This window comes from Sprattus sprattus (genome assembly GCF_963457725.1).
Source record: "Sprattus sprattus genome assembly, chromosome: 2".
NCBI lineage: Eukaryota > Metazoa > Chordata > Actinopteri > Clupeiformes > Clupeidae > Sprattus > Sprattus sprattus.
The window spans coordinates 42,571,650-42,595,216 of record NC_137921.1 but is presented as its reverse complement, the minus strand read 5'-3'; the positions used below and the strand labels follow the sequence as shown (position 1 = coordinate 42,595,216).

The 23,567-nt window shown below is 41.9% G+C and overlaps 1 protein-coding gene across 1 annotated transcript; it reads right to left on the bottom strand.

Annotated features, from left to right (window-relative positions):
* Positions 1-12,589: 12,589 nt before the first annotated feature.
* On the bottom strand, positions 12,590-17,593 carry LOC308361013 (stomatin-like; the record flags this gene model as incomplete). Its single annotated transcript, XM_080833244.1, has 7 exons — positions 12,590-12,781; positions 13,079-13,213; positions 13,999-14,202; positions 14,384-14,466; positions 14,721-14,793; positions 15,018-15,127; positions 17,536-17,593. 7 exons carry the CDS (start codon positions 17,591-17,593, stop codon positions 12,590-12,592), a joined length of 855 nt encoding a protein of 284 aa, XP_080689370.1.
* Between the last annotated feature and the right edge of the window lie 5,974 nt (positions 17,594-23,567).

Genomic DNA, 23,567 nt, shown 5'->3' with positions numbered 1-23,567 from the left:
CCAAGCATGTCATATGCATACCGCATCACATGCACATTCACATCTTGATACAGGGGTTAAGATTAAACATATTGCAATGTATCGTGATGCTGTAGGCAAGCCAATATTGCAATTTTTGTTTTCACACCTTTAAAATCTGATTAAAAACAGTTAACTTTTTCTTGCAATCAGAACAGTGGCATCTGCAACAGTTGACTCTGTTGTTTGCCTACAGAGCCAACAGGTCTGTTGATGACGCAATCAACATGGGACTCCACTACATCCTCCAGCACCTTGATTCCCCCGGCACCTATGCCAGGATCCTGTTTGTTGATTTCAGCTCGGCATTTAACACCATCGCCCCAGCTCTCCTCCAAGACAAGCTAACACAGCTGAACGTGCCTGAGCCCACCTGCAGGTGGATCACTGACTTCCTGTCAGACAGGAAGCAGCGAGTGAGGCTGGGCAAGCTTGTCTCGGAGCCTCGGACCATCAGCACTGGAGCCCCCCAAGGCTGTGTGCTCTCTCCTTTACTTTTCTCCCTCTACACCAACAACTGCACCTCCAGCCACCCCTCTGTCAAACTCATAACATTTGCGGATGACACCACCCTCATCTTTCAGATTCCTGGGAACAGTCATGGCACAAGACCTAAGGTGGGCGGAGAACATCACCTCCAAAATCAAGAAGGCCCAGCAGAGGATGTTCTTCCTTCGACAGCTAAAAAGATTCAACATGCCGAAGAAAGTGATGGTGGAATTCTACATAGCCATCATTGAATCCATCCTCACCTCTTCAATAACCATCTGGTTCGCTGCCTCTACTGCAAAGGATAAAAGCCGACTGCAGTGGATCATTCGGTCAGCCGAGAAGGTCATCGGCTGCGACCTGCCGTCTCTTCTAGACCTGTTTCACTTAAGGACCAGCAAGAGAGCAGGGAAGATCATCGCTGATCCTTCTCATCCCAGTCACCACCTATTTCTGTGTCTCCCATCCGGCAGAAGGTTCCGGGCTATTAAGACCAAAACCTCTCGCCACCTGAACAGTTTTTTCCCCACGGCAGTTGGACTCACAAACAAGCCCCCTGCATCACACTGACTCTGGGTTTACGTACTCAAACTAACTTGCCCTTCTATGCCCAATTATTTATTATTATTTATTATTATCTTAAAAAACATTTGTCCATTGTTCTTGTTTATGCTTTTTTGATGTTATGTTATGTCTTATGCACCAACCACACCAAGTCAATTTCCTGTATGTGTGAATATACTTGGCCATTAAAAGAATTCTGATTCTGATTCTGATTTGCCATTATTACAGTCCCTGTAACATCTAACATTGTAGCACTACGTTTTGTGTAAAGGAAGGACCACTTAGTCAAGCACAAGGCCTGTAAGTCTATGCATTGTCGATGCAGTATTTGTAGAGCTGCTTGATGACTGCAGGTTGTTTTGAGGTGAAATGTTTCAGACATTTTCCAGACTGGAAACTGCAGATTGAACTCTGTTGAACATTGTCACCACTTGAAGATAACATAGCCCTATATGACTGCTGTAACTCATCCGTCAACAAGGCCGATCCCCGCACACTGTCATGTTTCCTATTGGTAAACAGTTGCACTGTGCCGTTATCGCCAACGATGGCACTCTCGCCCATTTTCCAGCAGCGTATGAGTAATGTCACATGTTCCTTTTATGTTTTCTTTCCATTGCTAAATGTGGATAAGATCACTCTTTTTCCTCTTCTGACCTTGGAAATCTTCCACACCTGGACTGCATTTAGAGCCGAACCCAAGAACAGGTATGAAGTAAGGGGTAGGGCAAGGTCAGGAGGGGGACAGGTGGTAGCCGGAAAGACAGACATGATACACAGAGGCATGGTTACACACACACACCAGGTAAGGGGTACGGTAAGATGGGGGTGGGGGCGTCCTGACATGATGCACAGGGTTATGGACACACACACACACATTCATTTATTCATTCATTTATTGATTGATTGATGTATTTATTCATTAATTCATTTATTTCTGTATTCATTCATTTATGTATTCATTCATTCATTTTTGAATATGGCAGGTTTGGTCCTCCATATTCGCTCACATTCCGTTTAAGGATGCAATAATGCAATAACTTAATGATGCAATTAGACTAGGGGTCAGGGAAAAAAGGGGGGGGGGTTCTCTCTTTTACTCTGTGTGTGTGTGTGTGTGTGTGTGTTTGTGTGTGTGTGTGTGTGTGTGTGCAATTGCCACAAAAGTTTTCAATAGTTTCTCCGTCTATATGGTATATTGAGCTACTTAAGATTTTTAAATGTATGTTTGACTCAATTTCCCATCATGCATGTAACATGTCACTTCCTGTTGAGCGTTTCGATGGATGACTGGTTGCCCGTGTGAGTTCAAGTTTAGCTAGGATTGGCTACTTGGTAAAAGACGATACAAGCTAAAATATCCTCTCTTATGCTCTATGAAGAACTGCAAACTGTATATCCCCTCTTAGTCCACAAGCAGGAAAAAGTGGTTGTTTCATTTTGTTTGGTTATTATTTTAATAAAGTATAAAATTGTTCTTGTGTTTATGAATGTATGATTGATTGCTGTATGTCTTTCATTCATTTCTGTATAGTTCTACAGTGTTTTAGTGGCTGCGTTTGTCGGCACAATAAAGAACATCAGTATAAAAGTATGGAGGATTATCGGGGCCAAAACTAAATAAATAAATAACTAAATAAATAAATAAATGAATGGTTAAATACTTGGATAAATACATAATTAGATTTATTTATACCTACATTTATTTATTTATACTTACATATATTTATTTATACTTACATATATTTATTTATACTTACATTTTGTCATACATTTTGTCATACATTTTGTCATACTTACATTTTGTCATACATTTTGTCATACATTTTGTCATACATTTTGTCATACTTATTGTCCACGGTGTAACTTGCTTGCAGCAAAATAAATCCGTCATCCCCCGTCACCAAGTCAGGGGGCGGGTTAAAGCCTCTGATTGGTGGTTCAACTTGAATTGACTGCTTTTGACTAATTCAAGATGGCAGCACCCGGTGTGGATTAAATAAATGGAATATTGCATGCTACAGTAGTCGAAATGTTGGCTGTAGCTGAGGAGATGGAGGCAACTGCAATTCACATTGTTTTTAAAATCATATTGAGGGCTTCGCTGAGATTATATCAACGGTATCGGCCCTGACTGACACAGACATAGATGAAAATGTGTTCACGATCCTCAGCGAGATGGTAGCAGATGAGGCTGAGTGATGGTCATACATCCTGGAGGTGGTCGTACTCTGTTTGATCTTCGGCTGGCACAATTGAACACTTCGCACTCTCTGGCCTGAAAATACAAGATATTGCGAACCTTTTTCGAGTGTCCAAGCGCACTATCAAGCGACAAATGCAGCAGAGTGGTATCAGGTATTAATAAGAGTAGACTGTGTCTGTGTCAGGGGTATAGATGTTCGGGATCTGGAGAAAGTAATGGGTAAACGTCCCTTGTCATGACTAAAAGGAGAGCTCCAACTATTAACTCTCTAGTCTGAGAGTTGTCATTTGTTGGGGAGCTGTGAGACTCTTTCTCTGAGACTGTTGTAACGTCATTACTGCTTGACTGTCACTATGTTTACAGTATTGTGCCCTATAAAAGATGGTCCTCCGGCCTTCAGAGCGGAGAGAGACATGATTGAGACCTAAGCCTGGTGTTGTGTTGTTTTTTATTGTCAGAGGTCTGGGTTTCTCTCCCAATCTACAGATTGATAAACGTCTTAAAATCCAGAACTCAACTGAACGTAGACCCCGTTTATACGGTGGGAAAACGTATATATTTTCATGCGGTTTGGCCTTTCATTTACGAGAAAAAACGGAGGTTTTATCACGGGAAACGATCATTTCTAAAAACTCCGGCCAAAGTGGAGATTTCAGGAAAACTCAGTTTTTGCGTGTGCACTGGGTCAAACGGAGTTTGCGTCACATATGCGCCTAAAATGCATTCGTGATGTGAGTGTCCTATATTTACTGTTTACTGATCATGGATGCTGTTAACGTAGTGCTCATTTATACGTTAATGCAAACGCAGGATTGCATTCTTTCAACCCTATAACTGAATCTCTCAACCCTTCCCCAGTGTGTGACTATTGGCTTTAACAATGGTATCCCCTGCACTTCCACCAGTGGACTACGAGTTTTACATTCCATCTTGTCTACCTGTTGTAGCCAAATAAACGTAAAGGACATATCTAGGACTCATAGCCAATTTAATGGATTAGCAGCCTACTTATGCAAACCTACAGGTTTAGCATAGTTATGATGGCGTTTGGGGGCGTATATGCGGGTTCATGTAAACAGAAAGTTTTTTGGAAAAAGACCTTGTGTGTACGACGTTATTTTTGAACGGAAGGGCAGAAATATTCTCTATTCTGTAATTACCCGGCTATGTGTAAATGTGGTCTTACTCTTAGTCATCCGTTTATGAAGAGACGGACAAAACACTTTCTTCATCACTGGTGATTCAAAAACTGAGGACATAAGAACCATGCTACAGCGTAACATTCTAATAGCAGCCTGATGCAAACTATGGAAGAGATAGACGTGAAGGGGTAACGACAGCGCTACGACCTGGCTACGACTACTACGGCCAGTGCACCCAGTAGGCCACATTAAACCCAACATTTCATAACACTACTAGAAATACTACTAGTAGTAGACGAGTTGAAGGCCTCTTAAATTAAGGATGCAGCCTCACGCAGCAGCTGAGGGTATGTCTTCTGGGACATTCTGGTATCTTGATTTATTTAAATAATGCTCAATAACTTTCATTAAACTAAATCTGGCGCTTGGCATCCATAAACGCCAAAATTCAGTATCCCTCGAGCCTGATCGACTGGTTGAGCCTGCCTGGTGTGTAACACCAATCAGAGGCTTTAACCCGCCCCCTGACTTGGTGACGGGGGATGACGGATTTATTTTGCTGCAAGCAAGTTACACCGTGGACAATAAGTATGACAATAAGTATGACAATAAGTATGACAAAATGTATGACAAAATGTATGACAAAATGTAAGTATGACAAAATGTTTGACAAAATGTATGACAAAATGTATGACAAAATGTAAGTATAAATAAATATATGTGGTAACGCTTCCTTTTACAGTCCCCTAATAACCAAGTAATTACCAGGTAAATACCTGGTAATGAGATGTATTTACTAGGTAATAACCATTTAATTAAATACAATTACCAGGTAATTACCAAGTACATACCATGTTATTACCAGGTAATTACCCAGTGTTTACAAGATATTTTCCTGACTACTACCAGGCATTTACCCAATAATTACCTGGTAGATAAGCAGTAATTGTATATTGTAGATTTTAAACCCGGTAGTTAAAAATATTTACCTTTATTTATCTGGTAAATAACAACAAGTTACCTGGTATTTACCCATTAATTACTTGGTAGATATCCTGCAATTGCATATTGTAGACTATAAACCCACTGAATGTGTATATATGTGACTTTGTTAGGGTGATAACATAGATATTTACCTGGTAATTACCAGGTATTTACTGAAAATGATCACACACTTACCTGCTTATTTACGTGGTAGTTACCTAATATTTACCTGGTAAATACCACTTATTTACGTGGTAGTTACCTGATAACTACCACTTATTTACATGGTAGTTACCTGATATTTACCTGGTAAATACCAATTAGTTATCTAGTATTAGTTATCTAGTATTTACTAGTATTTACGGCTTGTTTCAATGATATTACCATGTACTTTCCTGGTAACTATAGATTATAATCCTCTACCACCCATCAGGGTGTGTAGTTTTGAACATGGTACCTGGAAAGAACTCCCATATCTCCATGAAAATGATCAGGTAAATATCGGGGTGATATCAGAGTTTTACAGTGTCGTTACCCTGTAAGGAAGGTGGAACTGTACTGTAAAAGGAAGCGTGGTTTGATTCAATGATATTACCATCTACTTTCCTTTACATAAAGATACAATGCATTTGGTACACTCCTTCACATAACCTGTGACAAAACTTGTAACTTCAATACTCAATACATAAAGTGCAAAACAGTGGCATAGCTTTCTAGTGTACTTTTATTGCAAAACAAGTGGGACATGTAAATAAAGTGCAAATGGAATCAATTCAATAACCGTATGTAACTGTAACAGGTGGAACCAACCATAGGAAAAGGTTATATTAAATGTATTATTTAATTAAAGCTTCAAACAATGATTTCAAACTGAAACACTTTCCAACCTGTTCATGACAATATTCTTAACACAGATACCTGTCCTACTCACTGGTGAGTTCTTCTAACTGAAACAAAAGGCACAATAACCGGAACACAAAATATCATTGCCCCGTATCAACATGCACTAAATCCACTGTGTGTTAATAACACTAGCAACATATATTCATAAATGCAATAAACGTATATACATAAATGCAACAAAGATCGTTTTGCCCGTTAAACATATTCCACAATCAAAATTCAATGTTTTTCACATTCAGTATGCTGTTCGTTGCAATTCACTGTTCTGTTCAACGTTTAGTTCAAAATGGTCGAGCTACGGTCATCAAAGTGTATGGGAATGTTCCCAAGATGGATATTACCGTCCCAGACACTTTGCAGCTCATTGACAACATGGAGTCACATGTGGCAGGGTACTACCTACAAACCACACCATCAATCAGTGGCGTGGGAGAGGGAGGGAGGGAGAGAGAGAGAGCAAGTGTGCAGCAGGCACATCAGGGGATGTAGTGGTGGAAACGGCTAGCTGTCCTCGTTCGCTGGCGTGGTGTAGTCTCCGATGTTGGCGACGAGCTAGTTTCTAAATATTAATACACTCTGCTAACTAGCGAGGACATTCCACCTCACACTACAACGTGCTATACTTCTTAGCAGTAACACCGGGCGATCTTCAGAGCTGGTGATGTAGATCAGTGGTTCTCAACCTTTTTTCAGTGATGTACCCCCTGTGAAATATTTTTTCAGCCAAGTACCCCCTAACCAGCGCAAAGCATTTTTGATTGAAAAGAATATGAAATTCACAGCGCTATGCCATCATTGTCTGATTTCTTAAACTGTCAACACTGAATATTGAACATTGTTGCATTGAACTGAGTGCATTTGCAATTATATTTTAGTAAGAACCTTGTGCTTGTGCTTCACTGAAAATCTTTGTCAGTCTTGGTGGCAGGAAGGCAACTGCTGTGATCAAGCTCTTCTCCAGACAAAGTCTGTTTCACTGCATTGTTTTGATCACAGTCATTGCAGAGAAGGAGGCCTAACATAAATATAAGGAGTAAAAGGGTAGTAGCTGCTCCAAAGCTTTCTCTCCCAGGTCAGGGTGCTCCTGCTTCACACACATCCAAAACTGTGTGAGTGTGGATTTGGCAAACTTCATCTGGAGGCCAGGCAGATTACACTTCCAGGAGTCTTTCCTGATTAGTGACAGGTAGCTTGCTTCCATATGCTTTGGACAAGAGAAATAGGGTTCTCACCCAATCCAGCTGTGTAGATTTCTCCTCCATGTCAGGAAAGTAAGACATTCGAAAATTTAAATTTCGAATCAAATTGGTCAAATGTCCCACGATGACTAACTTGACAGGAGCTCTGTCCACATCCTCACTAGAGAGAAAATCATCCACCTGAGGAAAGCAGGTGAAATTCCCCTGTTAAATCCCCCTGGCTCTTCAACACGGCTCTGCTTTCTTCCTTGTCATACAGGTTTAAAATGCTGGTGTCCTTTCCCTGCAGACATATTCAGTTTGTTCAATTTGCTAAATATATCTGCCAGATAGCACATATTTGCAAGCCAGTCTGTGTGGCATGCATGGGGAGATCTGTGCTCAATCAGAAAGGTGTGTACTCAGATCGTAATTCCAACAGCCGGTTAAGTATTCTCCCTCGAGAGAGCCATCGCATATCTGTGTGCAGCAGCAGTTGTGTGTGTTCAGCTTCCATGTTTTCGCGAACAAATCACGCTTATTATAGGCTACAGTTACTTGCCAAAACAATAGAAGACATTCCTCCGTGATTTCCCTAAGAAAAAAAATAGTTCTTCACGCAAATGCGTAGCAACCCACATTCTTACTTCAAGTTTCAATGACTTTCCGTTACGTTCAATTACTGGACTACTTGCGGACTGATATGAAAGATGTGAATTAGAAGCACAAAAACCGTTGCCAATGACAGCGGATATAAACTTTTCGCAGCAGTGAAAATCAAGGAACTGCGAACGCAGACATTTAACCCACATAGCTATGGCCCATACAAATCAACTGAACATTCTGAATAGCCGTATAATAACTATTTTTAAAGGATTTTTGAATGGAGGCTAATTTGGAATATATCTTTTAAAAATCTCACGTACCATCTGGACTACCTTCACGTACCCCCAGGGGTACGCGTACCCCCGGTTGAGAACCACTGATGTAGATTATTGCTTCCTCCACACGGCCACTCTACCGTAATTCATCCGTAACACGGACACGAACAAACCTAACAAACTTGGAGCTAAACTTGTAATTAGCTGACTTATCCTACCGTCACTCTTTCTCAATGACATGCGGGTTCTCCGGGCGCCGCCATCTTCTCTCTTAACTTTCTCCGTCTGCCCCTTGTCCCGCCCCCTCCGCTCTCTCCATTGGTCAGCGCACCAACTCTCCAGTCCCTGATTGGCTGGGCCTTTGGCAAAGTTCTGTGCAGGGGCTGCATATAAAGAAATATGTCCACACTCTGGGACTGGGTGTACCCCTACATAACCGTAATTCAATAACCGTATGTATGTAATGAAGTTTAAAGTGTATTATTTTGTTTGCATTTAGTTAATGAAATGTAACCATATTCTGATTTAATTATGCTTTTCTTTTCTATCTTGTACATATTAAAGGTTGACAATTGAACACACTGAGTACGTAAAACTGTACTGCCCCTTTAAGAGAATTAGTTTAGTACGTTCGAAGCCCCGTATGGTCTTCAGTTTGCGGTTTCTGAACTGAAGACAGGTATGCTTGTTCCCATGACAGACAAACTTAACTCATATTTATAAGTAATAAACCAACAAATATTAGATATAATGTTGACATAAGGGGGTTAATACTAGAGAATACTTAACATGCAATTTACCATACTGATATTGTGATATTAAATATTTTCCGTTTTGTATCATACCATGAGGTCTCTAGCATATGTTTTCCTTTGCTAGCAGGCTAATGTCCAGTGTATGGAATGACTGCATGTTCATGACTGTCTCTGTGTGTTGACGTGTGCAGCTATGTTGTATTCAGTGTATGTTAATTGTCATGTATAGTTTCCTCTATTGTTGTTAGAATGTGTAAAGTGATAATGCTATATTTTATGTGCTTTCACATGACGTTCATTGTTGTAAAATGAATGAGTTTGCGGTTTCTGAACTGAAGACAGCAGGCTAATGTCCAGTGTATGGAATGACTGCATGTTCATGACTGTCTCGTGTGTGTTGACGTGTGCAGGAATAAATACCAAAAAGATCAGTTCATGGCGGTTAATTGTTCAGCAAAGCAGACAACTAGAACACAACGCAGAAGATCCCGTTACAATGGTGCCGTGACCCGGATATTCAATAATCAATTCAATAACCAATTATGTTCAATAACCGTTAGGCCTATTTCTACCTCTTCTGACCCTGACACTTTTTTTGGTGTTAGATTCCATTTGCACTTTTGCACTTTTTATTTACATGTCCCACTTGTTTTGCAATAAAAGTACACTAGAAAGCTATGCCACTGTTTTGCACTTTATTTATTGAGTATTGAAGTTACTCTCGTCAAGTTTTGCAGATTAAGAAGATATAAATTTGTCTCTTTGACAGTTCACCTGTTTCTGCATTTTTGTCACAGGTTGTGTGAAGGAGTGTAACAAAATGCATTGGAAAGTACATGGTAATATCATTGAATCAAACCACGCTTCCTTTTACAGTACAGTTCCACCTTCCTTACAGGGTAACGACACTGTAAAACTCTGATATCACCCCGATATTTACCTGATAATTATCATGGAGATATGGGAGTTCTTGCCAGGTACCATGTTCAAAACTACACACCCTGATGGGTGGTAGAGGATTATAATCTATAGTTACCAGGAAAGTACATGGTAATATCATTGAAACAAGCCACGCTTCCTTTTACAGTACAGTTTCACCTTCCTTACAGGGTAATTCACAAGGTTTTACCTGATAATGTAAATTGTAACTACTGGGTAATTAGAAAGTAATTACTTTGTAAATAGTTGGAAGTTATACCCTCACTGTCACTTACCACACAGGTTGGCTGGTAATACATCATCTATAATTCCTGGATAAATATCTGGTAGTTTTCAGTATATTTCTAGTAAATACTAGATAACTAGTTGGTATTTACCAGGCAAATATCAGGTAACTACCATGTAAATAAGTGGTAGTTATCAGGTAACTACCACGTAAATAAGTGGTATTTACCAGGTAAATATTAGGTAACTACCACGTAAATAAGTGGTAGTTAGCAGGTAAGTGCGTGATCATTTTCAGTAAATACCTGGTAATTACCAGGTAAATATCTATGTTATCACCCTAACAAAGTCACATATAGACACATTCAGTGGGTTTATAGTCTAAAATATGCAATTGCAGGATATCTACCAAGTAATTAATGGGTAAATACCAGGTAACTTGTTGTTATTTACCAGATAAATAAAAGGTAAATATTTTTAACTACCGGGTTTAAAATCTACAATATACAATTACTGCTTATCTACCAGGTAATTATTGGGTAAATGCCTGGTAGTAGTCAGGAAAATATATTGTAAACACTGGGTAATTACCTGGTAATAACCTGGTATGTACTTGGTAATTACCTGGTAATTGTATTTAATTAAATGGTTATTACCTAGTAAATACATCTTATTACCAGGTATTTACTTGGTAATTACTTGGTTATTAGGGGACTGTAAAAGGAAGCCTTACCATATATGTAAGTATAAATAAATAAATGTAGGTATACATAAATCTAATTATGTATTTATCCAAGTATTTAACCATTCATTTATTTATTTATTTAGTTTTGGCCCCGATAATCCTCCATATAAAAGAACCTGGACCTTGGATGTGCGACGAAGGGGGGCATTGTGTGTGTGTGTGTGTGTGTCTGCGCGTATGTGTGTGTGTGTGCGTGTGTATATGTATGTGTGTATGTGTGTGATTTAGTTAAATGAATGGCTCCCTGCTTATCACACTCGTGATTGCTGACACTTGGCCAGAGTTAGCCGTCACCTTCCTCTCTGTCATGAGACTAATTTATGTGGGTGGTAAAACTGCAACATTGGTTGAAAAGCACCTCAGTATTTGCAAATAGTCAAGACTTAAATGACAGCAGAGGCCAAGCATGTCATATGCATACCGCATCACAAACACATTCACATCATGATACAGGGGTTACTGTTCAACAAATTGCAATATATCATGATGCTGTAGGCAAGCCGATATATTGCGATTTTTGTTTTACACCTAATTTCAGGAAAACTTTCGTAGTATAAAGAACACATCACCATATGCGCACACACACCGTTTAAGGATGCAATAATGCAATAACTTAATGATGCAATTAGACCGGGGGTCAGGGAAAGAAGGGGGGGGGGGGTTCACTCTTTTACTCTCTCTGTGAGTGTGTGTGTGTGTGTCTGCTCGCATGTTTGTGTGTGCGCGTGTGTGTTTTAGTAAAATGAATGGCTCCGTGCATGTGTCCATATAAGAAGTATACATACACACAAACACACTGCCTTTCAAAGGGTCTCTGTTCTGGATGCATGAGTGTGAAAATGCCCCTATCTGCTGGGGCCGAAACAGCTGTTCTGCATTTTTCCAACGAGACAGCCTTATCTCAGCATCTTCCAGTCAGCTCTACGCCGCTGCCCTCTCTAACAAGCAGCAGTGAGCTACTGGACCTCTCTGAAACCCATGGTCTCCCCTCTCTTACATGCAGCAGTTAGCTACTGGACCTCTCTGAAACTCATGGGTGGAAACCTCAAAGCATTTGTTGAGGGGTCAACAAAGGATTTTCAAGACAGTGTGTTCTATTTGTTTTTGTTTTTAATCTTGAAACAACTTAGTTTGCATTATTATTTAAAAGTTTATCTAAAGAAATACGAAAGGATTTCCCAGTTTAGTAATCTAAATCTTTATTAGTGAAGTGTGACATAACAAATGAAATCATTTTTGATTAACTTATATATATTACTATACAGTTATATATTACTATAAAGTTACATTATATATTACTTATTACTGATATATTCACAATATATACATTCTCATTAGACATATATACATGACATTAGTTTTTGTATGAATGTTTACTGTTAACCATAACTTACATTCAAATGTTGCAGGGAAACATCAAAACAGATTTTAAAAACCGCAGCAAACAAACAAGTTTCCCATCAACTATTTGTCATATAAATCCACTTCCTTTCAACAATTAGAAAAAAATAGAAAGTGTGCAATTTATCTTCCTCCTCATCTGGCCACCGTGTCTGTGGCCTACTTCCTGTTCATGAACTGGCTCATCATGTCAATGGGAAGAGGGAAGATGATGGTGGAGTTCTTCTCTGCGGCGATGGTGTTCAGAGTCTGCAGGTAGCGCAGCTGAAGGCCGGATGGAGACTCGGCGATCACCAGAGATGCCTCCTTCAGGGCGCGGGAGGCGTTCATCTCTCCCTCTGCCGCGATCACCTACAGACAGGGTATACATTACCCACAATGCAACCCAACATACCAGGGCCTGAGCAGCCTTGATTACTGTCGTCTGCTTAACGTCCTTAAACAATAAAGTTAATAACGTTTGTGTTTTTAACTAACATTAAAACAATCATCTACCCGGGGGATGATGGGATTGAGTTGAACTGTTTGATCTTTTTGGCAGTGTTGCTGAGAGTGTGGCAGTGTTGTGTGGCAGTGTTGCGTGCATGTGTGTGTGTGTGTGTGTGTGTGTGTGTGTGTGTGTGTGTGTGTGTGTGTGTGTGTTTTCACCTTTGCCCTGGCCTCGCGTGTGGCCTCAGCCTCTGCAGCCATGGCTCTCTGCAGCTGTTGTGGCAGCTTCACGTCTTTAATCTCCACACGCTCCACTTTGATCCCCCACGAGTCTGTGGCCTCGTCCAGGGATGCCTAAAACACACCAACGACATCAGGTCAGAGAGGAGGGTCTTAAATACACTAACAACATCAGGTCAGGGCAGGTTCGTGAGGTACATGGTTTTGCTACATGGTCCCAATATGGTTTGGGCAGGTTCGTGAGGAACATGGTTTTGTGATATAGTTTGGACAGGTTCGCGGGGAACATGGTTTCGCCCTAGCAAAATCAATTATGTCATTAATGATGAATCAATGCAGAATGTGAAATATGGCTGTTGATATTATTCTGAATTCCTGACTTTACAAAGACTTACTATTGGTATCATTCTTCTCCTCATTTTTTTTTGAGTGTGAGATGACTGTGGCTCTAAAGGCTTTTTTATGTTTCTACGACTCGTGCCTCTACGGATACGTTTTCATTCATGGTTCTCCCACGGTTGTGGGTGTTGTAAAGCATTAAAAAAAAAGATGGCGCTGGACCTAACTCCGTTGATGGTCGTATTTGTACATAAAACTTGTTTGTTTGACTATTTTGCTTAGATTTTGTAATAGTTACCAAGAAATAGACACTGTGCAATGTAAAAACCCTAATATTGTAACTGAAAAATACATCTGAGGGGATTTGAAGTGTCTGATCCAGCTATCTAATGTTGGCATTCTTCTTCCCACTAAGTTGAACAGAGAGGTGCTCGGAGAAGGTTTGCAACGTCGGAGAGGGCTCTCCGTGTCTCCGAAAACGGACGACAATAAATTGCGCTTAAGGGGGAAGAAGGACAAGGCTTACATTGAGGTTTACATACAGGAACGGCGACATGTACCTGCATTCCGTGGGCAATGGTCTCACGGTCAGAGAGAACCTCTGACAGGTTCTTGGTTCCGAGCATATTCCTCAGGGTCGTCTGGGCTAGCAGTCGGGTGGCGAAGTCTGCGTTGGACACATTAGCGACGGACTTGATGGGGTCGCTGACTCGGAAGTACACCACTCCGTCTACGGCCACCGTCACAGAGTCCTTGGTTAAGACCTACACCAGAAGCATACACAAGGTTAGTTCTATATTCCAAACTGACACATGACCTGTCCGAGATACGATCCATTTTATCCCCAGAAAAAAAATCACTTTCGGTTAACATCTCTATTCAAAGACTTGTAGGCTTGTATCTCTGCGCAGTGAAAATGAGGGGGAGCAGAGGCGCCCACTGTACCTCCTGGGGCGGGATATCAAAGGAGACTGTTCTCATGTCCACCTTCACAAAGGAGTCAGTGCACGGAAGGATGAAGAAAATGCCTGAAAAAAACATATAACGTGAGTTTCCCACCCTTCACCCTGCTCCACCAACTAAGATGATAAAAAATATCGCCTTCATGATTCCACTCTTATGTCATTATCGCTTGGTTGTTCATTTTAATTATTATTATTCTTAATAATACAAATAATAATAATACAAATAATAATGATAATAATAATAATATAATCAGTCTGAATAAGTGAATATGTGAATAAGCACGCAAGTCACTCCTCTGGCGTGGCTGGTTACATACCTGGTCCTTTAGGCTTCTTGTCTATAATACGTCCCAGACGGAATATGACAGCACGCTCATATTCTTTAACGACCTGAAACATTTACAGCCATTTACTGAACAGATTCCTTTTCACATTGTTTTCTGAGTGAAATAAGACTGAATTTGCGTGTGTGAGTGAATGTGTGTGTGCGTGTGCGTGTGCGTGTGCGTGTGCATGTGTGTGTTTCTGTAAGCGTGTGTGTGTGCGTTTGTGTGAGCGTGAACATGAGGGTGCGTGTGTTTGCGTGTGCGTGTGCGTGTGTGTGTCAGACATACCTTTGGGCAGATGAATATAGAGATGATCCAGAAGCAGGGCAACAGAGCCACAAAGGCAGAGAGGATGACCAGGGTCCACCCAATGCAGCCCAGACTCCTGTCTTCATCGTCTGTGGAAGACACGAGCATTACATCACTCACCCATTCACAAACACACACACATTTATTAACACACACATACATCAATTGCTATACACACATACACACACAAACACACACACACACACAAGCATACAGAGACTGAAACCATGCTCTTCACTGAGCTCTTGTCTGGATAAGGTATGTCCTCTTGTGTGAAAGTGAAGTCCCTCCCCCTTCTCACTGTGGCCCAAGAGGGGAGAAGGGGACCCACCAGATTGGTTCCGCCACATCGGTATATGGGTCCAATTGGGACTGATTGGGTGGGTGGTGTTAAAAGGTGAGACTGAAGAGACTGAAGAGCTGGAAGAAAGCTTGGGCAGGTACATAGACTAAACATGTTGTTGAGTACAGAGGTGTACCTTGACTCTTTTAGAGCTTTAGTTCTGTTCAGTGTGTGATGCTATGTATTGGGGTTGTGATAACTCTGGTTTTTGTTTATGTTTTGAGATTGTGATTACCCTGGTTTTGATTATGTGTTTTGGGGGTTGAGTCCCTGTGATAAATAGCTATTCCTATAAGAAAGCCACTGTCTCCTGCGCTGTGTGTGCTCCTGCCTTCCTGCAACCACAATCCAGCAGCGTACAACCCACATCGTGAGATGGCAGGATTGGGCTATTCTCACACCTCTATCCACAAGACCTGATCATTAAAACCCTGTCAGCATTAACACACACACACACACACACACACACACACACACACACACACACACACACACATTTCTACTGGCATGATTGCCACTGGAACCCTGAGACCCTGGGATTTCAAGTTCAAGTTCAGGTTTGTTTATTATACCACATTATCATACACAGAGGTCATTCGATGTGCTTCACACTTTAAGCTTCAAGAGACAAATAAACCTTAGTACAAAGATACAAAATGTAACAGCTACCAGGCCGAAAATACTGTACTGTACAGCTGCCTCTTATGGGAGACGTCACAGGATGTCCAAGTGGCCTCACTTATAGCAAACTATGGACTGGGGATATCTACAGTGAGCTGCTACTGGGTTATAAAAAAGCAAATATTATCTAAGTAAAAGGGCAAGTTTGTGAATAAATAGTAGGCATTAGATATAAATACAAAGGGGTAAATAACAGTGCAAGTTTAGCAAAGATGAAAATAAAATCCAACTGATTCAGGCAATGGAGTCTAATAAGGCAATTTTTAGTTTCTTTTTAAAAACAGGATAGAGTCAGGGCAGATCTGTTCTCAATACAGCTGATTGGTATTTTGTCCTGTTTAGTTTCAACTACCTGTTTAGGCTAGCTGAGCAGAACTAAGAGACCTATTCTAGAACTAGAGACCTACCAGGTTTCAATTCGTCAAACAACCAGGAGGGAGTATCAGGGGCGCAGATAGCACTGGGGGGCGCAGAAAGCAAGGCGACAATCATCAGTAAATAACGTTTAAAAAATGTGAGCATCCCCCCCAGTTCAAAAATCCCATCTGCACCGCTGGGGAGTATGTTTGTCGTGTGTGTGTGTGTGTGTGTGTGTGTGTGTGTGTGTGTGTGTTTGTGCTTGTGCTGTTGCAACCAGCTGAGGCCTAACTGTGTTTGCCCAGGTAATGGCATCATAAAAGGTGTGTGTCACTGACAACAGCGTCTCTAAGGAAGAGACCATCCCTCTCCCTCTGCTTTCTCTCCCCTCCCCTCCCCTCCCCTCCACACACACACACACACACACACACACACACACACACACACACACAGACACAGACACAGACACACAGACACACACACACACACACACACACACACACACACACACACACACACACACACACACACACACACACACACACACACACACACACACACACACACACACACACACACACACACACACACACACACACACACAATAAAAATGCGCAATATGAACAGGTTTTTCTGGTTTGGGCACCACTAGCTGACCACTTCCTGCAGATCTAAATGACCCACTAGGTTTATACTGTGTGTGTATTTGGGCCAGTGGTTACCTGCTGTAGCAGAAGAAAGCTGTACCCAACAGACCTTCACTGAAGCTGCACCTGGTGCTGTCATTAACACAATACAGCTTAAAGCTCAAACCCAGATCAAAGTCCTCTCTCTCTCTCTCTCTCTCTCTCAATGTTACATAGGTAGAGAAAGACTGTTAAACTGTCTTAACCATGTTGGTAATCATGACTAACATACTTAACACTGTGTTGTATAACTGTTTCAACTATCTCAGTCTTGACAGTTTGGCTTATTTCTTCATTTCTTCAAACACACACACACACACACACACACACACACACACAAATATACACGCACACACTTGCTGCTATGACATTACAAGTTGATCTTATCTAATCTTATACATACACACATAGAGGGAAATAATTGAATTACCTAGCAGATCCTCTTGGCTGTTGCTCTTTCGTCTCTTGCTCTGGCTGTCCATTTCCATAAAGTGCGAAAGGAGAGGCTAAGTACTTGCAGGTGTGCAGAGGGGAGTAGCGGTGATGCTCACAGCCACAGGTTTGCAGAGGGGCGTTTATGTTCCTGCCTTTAGTAACTGACACTCACAGACAAACTTTTAAACCTGCTCATGGGAGTGGCCACACCCACCATTATCATATGTCAATAACTCTTATCATGCCCCCCTCCTACCTCTCTCTCTCTCTCTCTGTCACAAACACACACACACACACACACACACACACACACACACACACACACACACACACACACACACACACACACACACACACACACACACACACACACACACACACACAAACAAACACAAACACACACACACACTCGTGATGCCTGACACTGGGCCACAGTTAGCCGTCACCTTCCTCTCTGTCATGAGACTCATTTATGTGGGTGGTAAAACTGCAACATTGGTTGTAAAGCACCTCAGTATTGGCAAATAGCCAAGACTGTAAGTGTTATACAAACCTTCCTGGCCTGATAACGGCAGGAATTTCAGCCTATGGTGCGGCAAGGGCCAAGCATGTCATATGCATACCGCATCACATGCACATCATAATACAGGGGTTACGATTCAACATATTGCAATATATTGTGATGCTGTAGGCAAGCCGATATATTGCAATTTAAATTTTTACACCTAATTTCAGGAAAATTGTCATGGTATAAGGAACATCTGATTAAAAACAGTTGACTTTTTTCATGCAATCAGAACAGTGGCATCTGTATTTGCCTTTATTTCAGTCCCTATAACATCTAACATCGTAGCACTACGTTTTGTGCAAAGGAATGAACACTTAGTGAAGCACATGGCCTGTAAGTCTATGCATTGTCGATGCATGTTAGTGTAGAGCTGCTTGATGACTGCAGGTTGTTTTGAGGTGAAATGTTTCAGAAATTTTCCAGACTGGAAACTGCAGATTGAACGCTGTTGAACATTGTCCCTACTTGAAGATAACATAGCCCTTTACGACTGCTATAACTCATCCGTCAACAAGGCCGATCCCCGCACACTGTCATGTTTTCTATTGGTAAACAGTTGCACTGTGCAGTTATCGCCAACGATGGCACTCTCACCCATTTTCCAGCAGCGTAGTAATGTCACATGTTCCTTTTATGTTTTCTTTCCATTGCTAAATGTGGATAAGATCACTCTTTTTCCTCTTCTGACCTTTGAAGTGTTCCACACCTTGACTGCATTTTGTGAGTGTGTGTGTGTGTGTGTGTGTGTGTGTGTGTGTGTGTATGTGTATGTGTGTGTGTGTGTGTGTGTTTGTGTGTGTGTGTTTGTGTGTGTGTGTGTGGGTGTGTGTATAATATCCCTGCATATATCATGAAACTGCGACCTGAAGCACCTCACTGCATTTACCTCACACTGACATGCTCCATAACGTGAGATTAAAGGCTGATTTATGCTCAGGGACGTAAGCGCAAGAGGCCGCGCGCGACCCTTGCGCGACTTTTCACGTCTTGCGTGCGTCGGCCCCTTTTTCTAGACTTGCGTAATTTTTTACGTAAGGTCTTAAGGCGGCTGCATGCTACAGCGTTGGGGGTTAACGGTTGCGCAAAATTTACTCGGTGCAGTTCATGCTCCCAAAGGTTGCGCGTGTTGTCATGAGCCTGCCATTTGCCTGGCAGATAGAAAGCTGTTTCCCTAACAGAAAGTCTGAAGCTTGAAGTTCTTTTCAAACCTTTGCTTGGGTAGCACTGTTAAACTGAGCAGACATGCAGACTACATTTGAGTAATCTCATCTCGTAACATTCGTTTTCTAAAAACAATCACATAGTATTGCATGTTTTACTGTGGTAGAAAATACGTTAGCTTAATGCTAACGTATATGGAAAATCCTATAGACACCGCGCTAGGTATTAGCATCAAGTAATTCACGTTAATGTTTTTGTATGAGCCTGACATTTGCTCTGCAGATAGATAACAGGTTCCCTAACAGAAAGTCTGAAGCTTGAAGTTATTTTCAAACCTTTACTTGGGAAGCACTGTAAAACTGAGTAGACATGCAGAATATTTTAGTAACCTCATCTCGTATCATTCGTTGATAGAATGCAGGCTGCGAGGCTCGCGTAAGGGCTCACGTAAAAAATGACGCAAGTCTAGAAAAAGGGGCCGACGCACGCAAGACGTAAGAAGTCGCGCAAGGGTCGCGCAAGGGGCTTGCGCGGCCTCTTGCGCTTGCGCTTACGCTTACGTAAGGAAGCATGAATCAGCCTTTACGCGAGCCTCGCAGCCTGCATTCTATCAACGAATGTTACGAGATGAGGTTACTAAAATATTCTGCATGTCTACTCAGTTTTACAGTGCTTCCCAAGTAAAGGTTTGAAAATAACTTCAAGCTTCAGACTTTCTGTTAGGGAACATGTTATCTATCTGCAGAGCAAATGTCAGGCTCATACAAAAACATTAACGTGAATCAATTGATGCTAATACCTAGCGCGGTCTCTATAGGATTCCCCATATACGTTAGCATTAAGCTAACGTATTTTCTACCACAGTAAAACATGCAATACTATGTGATTGTTTTTAGAAAACGAATGTTACGTGATGAAATTACTAAAATGAAGTCTGCATGTCTGCTCAGTTTAACAGTGCTACCCAAGCAAAGGTTTGAAAAGAACTTCAAGCTTCAGACTTTCTGTTAGGGAAACAGCTTTCTATCTGCCAAGCAAATGGCAGGCTCATGACAACACGCGCAACCTTTGGGAGCATGAACTGCACTGAGTAAATTTTGCGCAACAATTAACCCCAACGCTGAACCAAGCAGCCGCCTTAAGGCTCCAGCCAAGACACTAGGGCTGTCTGTAGTTGGGAGAATCGAACACTCAAACACTCAGTCTGTGGATGGTAAGAGACTCAGGAGCTCACAATCACACAAACATTATGCCTGAAATTAGTGGTTTAAGGTTCGGCCGAGCCTCTGTCTTCAGTGGAATGGATGGATGGAGTCGTCAGTGAGGGCATGTCTTCTGACAGTTGAGCTTGAGTTGGATCGAGTCTTCAGTGAGCATAAGCTCCATAGGCTCCATAGCCCAGACCAACCCAAAGCTTCAGATGTTCGTGGGTCAGGTCAGAAGCTCATAATGTAAAGGCTGAAAGGCAGGGCCGGAGTGGGGTCACTTTTCAGCCCGGGAATTTCAGGCCCAAAACCGGCCCACTTTTTCCATGGGAGTGGAAATTGGATAAATGAAGCAGTAGTTCAGCTCTTACTATCCTGTAGTTTTTTTTGTATTAATACCATGGTTCAACAAATAATGTAAAGGTTAAATAATAATCCACTTAAGCTAAGAAGTTAACAAAAAATATTTCACTATTTCACAAGGATAGGTTGATAAATTAACAAAAGTAGAAAAAAAAAGCATTTGAAACATATCCCACTCTTCAACAAGGAGACATATTGAACTAATGTTTACAGTTCAACTCACAGTACAGTATAGTTACATTGCGCCACAATCCTCCTGACCTTCCTGTGCCACCTCACTACATGCCCTGACAGTATAACCTTCAAGAGAGGACTTTTTCAGTCTCTCCCAATGGTATGCCAAGCTAGACAGCTCAGTTTGTAATGTGCTAACAGTAGCTCTGTCATCTAACGTAAGCAGACATTTGCTGATTTCCTGGAGTGCTGAGTTAGGGAGCCCATTTATCTTTATTTCAGGAAAGTTTTTAGGGTCAAGACAAGCGAAATGAGGCAAGTTTTGTATTTGCTGAAATCCTCCTATCCATGCTACCTGCCACAGTGTCCAGAACAACATTATGGACATTCACCTCAAAGGCAGCATCAGATGAGGCTACTGGTTCATCATCTAAAATCTCCCCTGGCAATCTTTTCTTTCATCAAGTACTGTCATATACTGCTCCTTCTACATTAAATAACTTGAATTCATATAGTGTACTCTGTTATCCTCTCTACCTGTACGTGTAGCCATGGCCTCCTTATTGCAAATTTTGGGCTCATCATTTTCAGCAAGAGTCATTTGAATGCATACACAGATCAAGTTTGAGTTTTTGCATAATATTTGACAAGTCTATGGATCGCCATATATTGGGTATAAAGAGGCTAATCTAATATTTTGCTTGCGAATAGGTTGACAACGCTGCAACGATATTAACCAACGCTACAACGTTAGCTGTATAACAATAGTTACGTATGTCTCTCTTTACCAGTTGCCACTTGTGTTTGTCCTCTTGAAAATAAATCGGTAAGCTTGGCACATTTGGCAGCATCCTCCTCCAAAGCCTTTCTTTTTTTCAACATGGCTTTTTCAGCCCTCCTGGCCTTTCCCTCCCATCCATCCTCCCTGCCTCGTATCGTTGCGGTAGGGCCGGGCCATCGGTAGCCTATCTGAGAAAACGTTTTGGAAAGGACGGGCTAGGACCCAACCAATTGTATTTGGGAGGGGAGAACTTCCTCGCATGGTACAACCCATGCAGAGGCTGCTGTGTCATAATGCACAACGTGTGTAGCCTACTTTAAGAGAAGATGGACTAACGCAGTCGTTCTCAAAGTGTGGTCCGCCAGTGCCCCGTAATGGTCCGCGACGTCCAAAAGCAAATTATTGCGACATTTCTAACATACAACTCAGAAAGAAGAGAACACAGCCAGTAGCCTAATCTAATAAAGAGTTGCCTAATCTATTAACAAGGTCATGGATTGGTGGCTTAAGACATCGACTATGATAAGAAAATGAATTGAGAAAGTCTGACACATACAAGGAGAAGGTGAAACGACGAGATGGTTCAGCCTTATTTGGCATTATCCCGCGGCGGAGCTGCATTCAAACAGCGTTTTTTTCTCCCACTGCAGAGACAACAAGATGATCACTATATTCTGTGTTGTGTGACGTTGGATAATGACAGCTCTTAATTCCGAAATGTTGTCTACTAGGATGCATGTACTGCATGTAGCCTGGTACTGAATTACTGCGGTCGGCCGCATCTTTGTATTTTGTGATACATTGGCCTGTCTGAGTGTGTGATTGAAGTATGAGGCTGTGAGCGAACTATAGTTTGTAACATAACCAAGTCACGCATGGAGCAGGGTTCCAGATGCTTTGCCTTGCGCATTGTCATATCTATAACCAGCCTACCGGTACGTAAAAAAAGGAGAGCCCACCCGCGAAATTCATGTGCCTTTAACAATTGTCTGGCGCCAGGTCTGTGTAGGCATGTTGTTCCGGGGATTTTCTGTTTAGTTAGATGGTCCGCGAGATTTTTTTTATTGGTTAAGTGGTCCTTGGTCTGAAAAAGTTTGAGAAACACTGGACTAACGTGACAAATGTCACAAAATTTTATTCTCGACCGGCCCAGAAGTGAAGCGGCCCACCGGGAGCTCTCCCGATTCTCCCGATTACCCACCCCGGGCCTGCTGAAAGGGAAAATCAGACACCCCGTGAGGCTCAACACGGAGAAACAGTGACCCAAAACATCTTCCATACCTCTGTTCTGTGCTCTCACTCTTAAAGTGCAATTGGGGACATGTCCCTGGTTCAGGTGTTCAATTGGGGACATGTCCCTGGTTCAGGTGTTCAATTGGGGACATGTCCCTGGTTCAGGTGTTCAAGAGCTAATACAGGATGACAGTTGGAGCGAGCAACATCTTCCCAAGCCGAACAGGCATGGCAGAAGGGTCAGGAGCCAACGATAATATAACAAGGCGGCATGGAAAATGACAGTGTGACATGAGTCACCATTTCAGCTGTGAGGGAGGGGAGCCATAGCCTACAGCCTGGATGACCAGAGAGACAGACAGTCAGACAGAGAGACGGACAGACAGGCACAGTTGTACACAGAGACAGACAGAGAGACACAGATGCACAGAGATAGAGACAGAGAGACACAGAGGCACAGAGAGACAGACAGACAGACAGACAGACAGACAGACAGACAGACAGACAGACAGACAGACAGACAGACAGACAGACAGACAGAC